Source organism: Triticum urartu, chromosome 7, assembly GCF_003073215.2.
Source record: "Triticum urartu cultivar G1812 chromosome 7, Tu2.1, whole genome shotgun sequence".
Taxonomy (NCBI): domain Eukaryota; kingdom Viridiplantae; phylum Streptophyta; class Magnoliopsida; order Poales; family Poaceae; genus Triticum; species Triticum urartu.
Window position 1 is genome coordinate 701,407,593 of NC_053028.1, and position 9,745 is coordinate 701,417,337.

Sequence of the window (9,745 nt, forward strand, 5' to 3'; positions counted from 1 at the left end):
AAATATTTAGGAACAGAGGGAGTAGAACAATGGTATGCATTATGCAACAGCTGATTTTGTGCCCAAGATGTATGATGAGGGTCTCGTCCGGCCGATCGGCATACATTTAAGCACTAGCATCTGCCAAGGAGAAAACAGCTGAGCGATTGATTAATTGCACACTGGCCCTTTTTTTTGTCTGAAAGAAAAAAAAATCTACAGACTGACTTGGTGTTCCGGACCGGATATCTCGGCAGATCAACTGCGCGGCAGATCTCTGCGCTGCAGTAGAGGCTTATCTTAGCTCGAGCAACATCAAATGCGGTTCGATTTGAAGGTCGGATGGATAGACGGACGGACCTCGGAGGCCATGACGGCGGCGGCGAAGCGCCCGCAGCCCCGCCACCCGCGTCCCCTCCGCCGGCATCGCCTCCTCCGCCGCCGCCGCGAGGGCTCCTCTTCTCCTCCCCTCTGCCGGTGCTGCCACTGCTGCTGCTTCCTTTTTTTTTGGAGCGAAGCTAATAGCCTGATGATGCTGGGCCTGCCGAGCCCCGCGCCTGTTGGGCCTGGGCCGCGCGCGTCGGGGCCAACCGGAACCGGGCGCCTCCCCGGCCCGACCCCCGCCTACACAAACCAAATCGAACCAGCGAAACCCATTCCGGCTCGAGCACGGTCAACCCAGCCGCATCGCACGCCCGACGCGCAGCCGAAACCCTAGCCCCGCCCCCCCCCTTCCCCCCCCCCCCCCCCCCCCCCCCCCCCCCCCCCCCCGCCATGGTGAGCCCCTCCCCCTCCCCTTCGCCGCTCTCCTTCCCGAGGCCCTCCCTCGGTTTGTCTGTCTGTCTCCGTGCTGACGGCTCGTTTTTGGCTGCTCCTCTTCTCTTCGCAGGCCGACTCCCCGCGCCGGAGGTAAATGGCGACGCCGGCCTCCTCGGATCTCTCACCTACTCTCTCTCTCTCGCCCTCTCTTTCTCCCCCTATCCGATTTGGTGCCTGGTTCGAATTTATTTTCGACTTCGTTGGGCGCCCGCTCTGGTCCGGGCCTAGGGATGCCGCTAGGAGCCGTAGCTTCGGTTTAGGGGATTGATCGATTGGTTGATGTCGGTAGGCGCAGGTCTACACGGGGCATCAGAGGATGCGTATCCTGCTGCGGCGTAGCTGCGGATCTCGCTGTCCGCCTCTTCTTTTCGGGCTGGACTGTAGCTTGTGAGATTTTGACTGACTGGATGTGTGTTGCGTGTGAAGTAGCCGTGCGCGGATCTCGTTGTCTGCCTGTCCCTTTGAGCTGGATTGTAGTTTGTAAGATTTGATGAAAGTTATTAGGTTTGCGGTTAACTCTGGTACGGTGCTCACCATGGCAGTTCCCCAAGCTCTAGCAGTTTTACTGTTTGTTACTAGAACACTTGCCTTGCTGATATATAGATATAGACGCACTGTTTCACCCACCTTAATCTGACATAACTACAGAACGTGCAAGTTTATGGTGGCATCATGGGATTAGGTTTGCCAATAAATAAACTTCAGAGTTTAAGTGGTTACTGATAAACTAGAGTATAACAGCGTAGTAAATATCTGATTGGGGTTCAGATCTGAAACGCAGCTCAGCTGGGGAGGTGGGGATGTGTACACACAGCCCCACACACCTATAGTTTGTTGCAAATGTGCGTCAACTAGATCTGTCTTAGAGGCTAAGGGGTCTGTTTGGATGGCAGCCGTGAGCAGCCATGCCAAAATTTGGAGTTGACCACTAGCCAGGGCATTTGTCTGGATTGAAGCCAGTTTTTCCAGCCGCTGACAAAATTTTCGTCCCCAGTTCATTTTTCACGCCTGTGCCTTGGCATGCCACCGGTGCCTGATTTCTGCGCCAATTAATTGGCTCACCCTGGTTTGGTAGGGTCCTGGACGCCAACCAAACGGCCCCTATAAGAAGTAGGAGGTTTTACGCGATGCTGATGGATGAACAGATTATTCAATGAACTCCAGTAGTCCACATACAGAGCTAAAATTGACTACATGTTACTTACTGCCCTTATTCCTCTATCCATTTCTCATAATATTTATTCGCTCAGTGTTTCGTTAGGCAAGCAGTTCATTGGACACAAGGCCCTCACAATATTTGTGAAGTTACACAAAGTTATGGCTGTGCTCTGCTATCCAATGTGCTTTGTTCTCCTTGGCAAGCCAAGTAGATTACTATAGGAAAATGTTAGGGAAGAAAATATCTTTCTCAGAATTTGTTGAGCAGTCTATTGATTGTTTCATACTTCCAGGTACACAAGGCCCTCAAGGTCCCCTTCTCCTTATAAGGGACGCCAAAAGCAAATGTCAAGGTCAAGATCACCTGTAGCTCAATCCCAGTCTAGATCTCCATCGCCTGATCCTAGAGCTCAGGCGAGGTCAAGATCTCGAAGCCCTGCGAGGTGTGGATTCCTTGTTCAATTCGCTAATGCTGCATGTACTCCATGTGGTCTGCCTATTCTGTTTTTTATACCAAAAACCGAATCAAAGATTAACTTGTATTCTTGCAATATCATGTGCAACATGTTCGTGCTGTTGAGAGTTTTGTTCATGATAGCTAAATTTATGTTATAATAGCCTGTACACTTGTGGCGTAAATTCCATATAATGTTTGTAGGATAGAAGTATATTTAAATTGGTTACAAATTGGCCATCCTATTATATCAGCTTATATGGTGTGGGTAGGTGAATCACATGGTATTAGTTGTATACAATGTTTGTGATGGTTAGAAGTCATATTATAATAGCCATGACATACAAAACCACATCATGTAGTAAGTAGCTAGTGGCGTAATGGCTAATGATCTCATAACTTGTTGGATGAAGTTAACAGAGAATAGATATTGCCATGTAATAAATGCATTCTAGGATTGTAATAGCTCCTGCTATAGGGAACTGGAATTCTATCCATGGAAAAATAAATAGTTTATGGTGTGGCAATATCTAAACTTTCTGAAACGCATAAGATAAAAGGAACAGAACATATTTCTACAGATTTTCCTAAATGTGGCATATACTTCAAAAGTCTTAATTGAATGACCATTAATTCATCATATGTAATTTGTACATGCTTAATCTGTATCATTCCCCAGGGAGCGGGAGCCTGAAGCTGTAAATCATGGAAATACTCTGTACATTACTGGACTTTCTTCTAGGGTGACTGATAAAGAACTTAGAGAGTACTTCAATAAGGAAGGAAAGGTTAGTTACTTGGTTTCATGTAAGTTTGAAGATCTGTTTTTCCTTTTGAGGTACTAAGTTATGACATCTCTTCTTTGTCAGGTGGTTTCTTGTCATGTTGTTCTTGAACCCCACACACGTGTTTCTCGTGGATTTGCTTTCATCACCATGGACACTGTTGAAGATGCTGAACGCTGCATCAAGTATCTCAACCAGTCAGAACTGCAAGGCCGGAACATCACAGTTGAAAAGGTAATTGTTTGTGTGTCCACATGGGTTGTCGTCTTGTTGGTTCAGATGCAACCTTGTATTTCATGTGTGTTGACCTGGAGGTTTTTTGGTGGTTATTCAGAAGACATTGTGCAAGCTATGTGCCAGCAATCAAGATGCTGAGTTCATCAATTTCAACTTTAGCTCATACAGCTTGATCAATGGACAGCCCAAAGGGTTACTATGCAACACGAGATTCACAACAACTAAACGTAGCAAATTTTCAACTAAACCTGAGCATTCACCTTCAACTCCCCATCAACTAATCAACGGGCATTTCCAACACTTTAGTCAAGATGTCTGGTGACATGCATAGCAATGTTGGATGTCTGCTAGTTGGAGTTTGTGCTCTTCATTAAGTATTTCCTTCCTCCTTGGTCCGTTAATGCAGGGTGTATATCCGCCGATCGTAAGGGAAACTCATAATTTCCTACACAATCCAGCATGATATTTATTTTCCTTCTTTCTTTAGCTTGGAGCCTGATATTGTACTGATTGTTGTTATTGTTGTTTCAGTCACGCAGAGGCCGCCCAAGGACGCCTACTCCTGGGAGCTATCTGGGTATGAAAAGCAGACTAAGCTTGTGGTCTCCATTGTTGGCCCTTGAATTTACACCATAACTTCCATCTCAGTGCTCCTTTTCATTTCTGCATGTTCTTACTATATGTATATATGATGTACATATATGCCTGGTTAATTACAACTTATGGTTTACTTGCAATTTTCCTTGGACAGGCCATCGCTATGAGCGCAGAGAGATGCAGCGTGGAGGTAGATTCCGCAGAGGAGGCTATGGTCGTGACGACTACTATGGAAACAGCTACCGCAGGTCTCCGCCTCCCATGTACCGAGAATACAGGGACACCCGGGACTACCCTCCCTACAGGGACACCCGTGACTACTCCCCGCCCCACAGGGATGCCCGAGACTACTATGACGGCAGGGGTGGCCGGGGCTACTCCCCCCACAGGTCTCCCCCTCCTTACGGTGGCAGGGCAAGAAGGGAGCGGTCTAGGTCGCTGCCGTATTCCCCGTACCGTATGCCCGAAAGGGGTTATGGCCGCCGTGCTGGTGGCGGTGGCTACGACAGGTGAAGGGTTGTTCTCTTTGCGTCAGCAGAGGCCCGATGTCAAGTCGGATAACATGCTGCGCATGACGGGCCTCATGCTAGATTATGTGTAAGCTGTACTGTCTTGAACGATATATTCCTGGATTTTGCAATGTTGTACCTCCACCTAGTTTGTGTAACTTGATGACCTTAGACATGTTTGTTCTATTTGGATTCATCTTTTAACTATTCAAAATCATGTTGCTCCACTTCATGGCCTGAATGGCGAGAGAAGGGAGGGTATATTCATCGTGAATTCGCGATGAGCTGACAGCGTGATGCTAAGTTTGATGAATGTCTGGTGCTGGAAGCATGTGAATGCGTGGTTGACGAGAGCCTTCAGAGATGCTGCCTCTATCAAAATATAAGACGTTTTTACAGTTCAAAACGTCTTGTATGTTGGTACAGAGGGGTAGATGTTTGATGGCCGGGTGAATGTTGTCAGAATTCACATTTGTAGTTGACGCAGCCCTCGCTAGGGTTAGATTACCTGCGAGGAATGAAGGCCGATCAAACTGTAGAATGTTTTTTTGCCACGGCTGTGAGTAGGAGGCTTGTTGCTTTTGCATGATGAGGAGAATTCACAGGTAGAGAGGCTTGGATTTGAATTTGTACGTCTGATTATCCTTGAGGGATAAATATAAATATGAAGAATCCAATTCCTGTAGCTTTTGCATTGGCCTGCAGTCCTTGGAATTTTGAAGAATTGAAAGCCGCATCTGATTCTTGGTCCTGCAATGAGAAGGTCACTTTTGGTAGATTTCCCTGCAGTAAAAAATGTCAGCAGGTTGAGGCAGTACAGTATGTGCAATCTGTTGTCATTCAGCAATAGTTGTGGCAGCGTGGTGGACCTGATGGGGCAAGCTTACTTTCCTAGTAAAGTAGGCAGCATTTCTTGACTTCTAAGTGCACCGAAGAAAATTGAAAATGGTGTGTATAGAAGCATGAGGATGCTTCATATTTAACAAAGCTTGGATGATAAGTTGCATCGTGGTGATTGTTAGTAAGCGCAAAATCACAATTAAAAAACAAGTGAAGTTCATCCTCCTGTTGACTGCACCTGCAACATTAGTACATACGGGTAGGGCTTTCCCGAGGAGTAGTCTTGGCCATGGGAAGCCCGGCCCGACCCGGCCTGGCCCGACGCTGCTCCCAGGCCGGGCTCGGGCCTAGATTTTGAGCCCGATGGCCGGGCCGGTCATTTTTGCGCTTTTCTGAAGGGGCACGGCCCAAGGCTCAATGGGCTTTTACATGTTCGGGCCAGGCTTGGCCCCCAAAAACAGGCCTGATGGGTGGGCCAGGCCTGGGCCTAGGATTTTTGCCTTGGGCTTGACTAGGCCCGGCCCAAGTTTTCGCCAGGTATACCGAGGAGCCTCCAGGCAAATGTTTGAACTCTTGGCTCCCATGAGCTTCTGCTTCCATAGCTGCTTAAGTAAATCTCTCACAAGTGGGTACTTGCCTGGGCTGCTTATTGTGTGGGCTTTGAATGCTGCAAGCAGAGTTTATAGGTATGTTTTGAGTTACACTTAGCATTTGGGAATCCTAGCACAATACATCATGGCCATCAGAGTGAATAATCGGAGTTTGGATTGATGGTGGAAGCTGTTGGCTCGTGAAAGAGAGAGCTAATGAGACGGATATCTCAAGATTTATGGCCTGTGACCCAGATGTCTTTAACAAGCGCAGGGTAACACAAAGTTAGCAGGAAAAATAATCAAGTGATTATAACTTTGAACTCGCGACCGCCCGCCCAAATCTGGGAGCGCAAGCCACCACACTAAGGGCCCGCTTTTGATAAAACATGGATGGATTCCGCTATATCAGGCCCAGACTTTTTTTTGAGGACGCGCGTGTTAGCGAATTAAGCTGGCAGTAGTATTTGTTTTTTTTTTTGCAAAAAACAGTAGGATTTGCTACTAATAAGATGAACATGGTTTCGAACCATACTTTCTTTTCTTTTTCGTTTTTCTGTTTCTTATTTCTTTTCTTCCCTTTCTAGCGAATTGCATTTTCCGAGAACTAGTTCAGAAAATTTTAGCGAATCACATTTTCCGAAAATAGTTTGAAGTTTCAAAATTTGGTCACAGTATAAAAATATATTAGAAATTTTAAAAAATGTTTTCATTTGCAAAAAAATCTTCTTATTTTCAAAAATTTCCTGGTTATATATTCTTGTTCTGAATTTGAAAATTTGTTCAGCAATACAAAAGATCCCCCTTTTCAAAAAATGACCCAGAATTTATAATAATTTTAGCATTTTTATGAATTTTTCATCAACAAGTATTTTTTTCATGCATTTATGTTCTTTGTATCTCTCACATACAAGCACATGTATTGATGAAATATGGCACAATGATATTGCGCTACTATACATGCATATACATACAATTTTGGATTTTTTTCAGGCAGTAAAAATCCATTTGTTTACTTAAAAATACCATGCGTACCCCCTGTACCCAATACGTACAGAATTTTTGAAAATGCGAATATTTTTCAAATCATGATTTTTTTTACAAATTCGTGAATAATTTTTGAATTCAAAAGTATTTTTGAAATTGCGTACATTGTTTTAGAACTCATCAACAAGTTTTTATGCATAGGCGAATATTTCTTGAAATTTGGGAACAAATTTTGATGTTAAATAACAGTTTTTGTTTGTGACTAACATTTTTTGAATTCATGAATATTTTTTTGAATCAGTGAACATTTTTTTAAAAGATTGGTTTTTTTACACTCCCATACATTGTTTTGAATATTTTATATAAATTCGTGGACATTGTTTTGTAGGCACGAGCCTTTATTTTTGAATCTTGAACATTGTTTGAATCGATGAACGTTTTAAAAAAACTCCTCAACATTTTATAAATTCATGAATTTTTTTGAAAGACGAAAACATACATATAATAAAGCATGCATCTCCATGTGTACAAGATCACGCGCTTGTTCTGGTGGCTTGCTGGCGTAGCAATGTGCTACAGTTCTCCGGTTAGAATTCCCGTGGCGCTCTTTTCTCCTTTTCTTTTGTTTTTTTCTCAGCCTCAGCCCACGGCCCACTGAGATATGGCGTAGCAATGTGCTTATACAAAAAACTATACACCACTACTGACACAACATAAACAAAATTCAGTTCATCAACCTGATAGTTGCAATCATTCTAAGAGAAGCAATCAAAACTTGGAGACTCCCTGTTAGATAAACAACAAGCAGTGAATAAATGAGATGGAACATGCAATTGTATATCTAGAAAGAGGACCAAGAAACTAACAAAGAAGGTAAAGGTCACACCAGTGCAGAACATACACCATATACCACAAATTCAAACTGAAAGTAAATCCACCCTTGCAAACATAGCAAACCAGTGAGAATAACATCTACTAAAAGTGAATTCACATGAACAAACCATGCTAGAAAAGATTGCATTAGTATTCACTGTTCTTCTTGTGGACATAACACATATATATACCTTCACACTCTAATCTGAAGCCATTATCCTAAAAATGCACTTGGTTCTGCTAGACTACTTGGTCCACCTTTCCTCGCCCTTCGAAGCTTAAAAGATACAAATATAACTCAATAAAAAAAATGAAGAACACATTGTTTAACAAAATGCAATATGCATTTATTAACCAACAGAAGACCAGATGGCACGGGACAAATCAACTGCACCATCTGAATACTCATCCAATGTATCAACTACTCAACTGTGGACAACTTCTCAAAAAACAGATACATTGCAGGGGACTGTTTTTATCTGTGTAGGGATTGCTTTTATTTTCTCCTGATATTTGCCTTCTCCTGTCATGTAAACCTATGACAAAACCAACAATCAATCCCTCAATTCGATGGATGTAAGATGCAATGCGGAGATGACTTGCTTATTTGAATATGAAAAGACAACATCTGCGTACCATGTTCCGAGGAGCTGGCGTAGCAGCATGCTCAGCTTGTCATAGATCCAGCCGTCCGTGCCACTAAAGCTCATGGAGTTTAACCTGCAGGTGCAGTCCTATCCTGAAAAAAAAAAATCCTCAACTCATCCCGAACGAGAGGTCGATTCCAAAGCCATGAAGCTAATGGAATCGCCCAGATCAAGGTGCATCTCAAGATGGCAGAGGGAGGCAAGTGATGAGAGAGAGAGAGAGAGAGAGAGAATATCACTGCCGGGTTGTGTTTCATTCTCCATTCACTGAACCACCAGCAGGGATGAGTCCGCCTAGCACACATTAGCCTAGCTCTCGCCCCTCCCGTCGGCGGCCTCCTCGGCCGCCGTCCACGCCGCCATGCCATACCCCAGCCCCACCACTCCGGCGTTATTACGCTGCAGCACGCCTGCTTCCAACGGCGGCGCCTCCCCGGGCACGCGCGAGCGCATTCACTTCTCCGCGAGCTCCTCTGACCAAGACTCGCCCGCCTCGAGCTCCCCACACTCCTGCAGTCCTACGCGACCGTGGTGCAGGGCGGCAGCTCACCCGGCGAGGCGACTTTGCCTTCAAGGCGATGTGACCCGCCCCTGCATCGCTTTGATGAGGACGGGGAGGGGTGGCAGATCCACAGCACGCGCAAGCAGAAGAAGGCGCGCATGCGTGAGATTCGCGGTAAGCCCATGCCGCCCAAGGTTCAGGCGTTGGACTGCTCCCGCCTGTGCTTTCGGTGCCTCTCCGACAAGCATTTCATCGCCCGCTGCACCAACCCAGTTCGCTGTCGTAAATGCTTCACCGCCGGCCATCGCCAGGCAGTACGCTGATTTAAGGGCTCCCACCCCGCCACCCCATCTTGCACATCAACGCCCCCTGCCACCGCTCCTTGACCGCAACCCGCTCATCACACAGCTGCCGCCATCCTCCCTCCGCCTACCCGCTAGGGCAAGACTGCGCTCCCCCCTCGCCGCCGCCGGCACCACCACCACCACACCCACCCCCACCCCTACTCCCCGTCTCCCACCAGCTCCAAGGCCACAAGCCACGCGTGCCCCTGTCCATACCAGGATCTCCTTCCCTCCGCCTCCGTCTGCGGCGGCTCGTAGAGAGGCCCTGACCCCGATGGAGGCGGCGGCCATGGACACCTCGCTCCTGCCCCTCGCCCAGGGGGGGGGGGGGGGGGGCCCCCCGGGGGGGGGGGGGGGGGGGGGGCATCCGCCGGGGGGGCGACGATCGAGTACTCCCCGGAGATGGCGGCGGATGAGTTGCTGC

General features: G+C 46.7%; 1 protein-coding gene across 1 annotated transcript; it reads left to right on the top strand.

Annotated features, from left to right (window-relative positions):
* The first annotated feature begins 752 nt into the window (after positions 1 to 752).
* LOC125518951 (serine/arginine-rich splicing factor SR45a-like) lies at positions 753 to 4,770 on the top strand. The gene is made up of 6 exons (XM_048683833.1): positions 753 to 888; positions 2,250 to 2,399; positions 3,090 to 3,198; positions 3,280 to 3,429; positions 3,964 to 4,009; positions 4,184 to 4,770. Exons 2-6 carry the CDS (start codon positions 2,302 to 2,304, stop codon positions 4,540 to 4,542), a joined length of 762 nt encoding a protein of 253 aa, XP_048539790.1. The 5' UTR covers positions 753 to 888; positions 2,250 to 2,301; the 3' UTR covers positions 4,543 to 4,770.
* Positions 4,771 to 9,745: the final 4,975 nt, after the last annotated feature.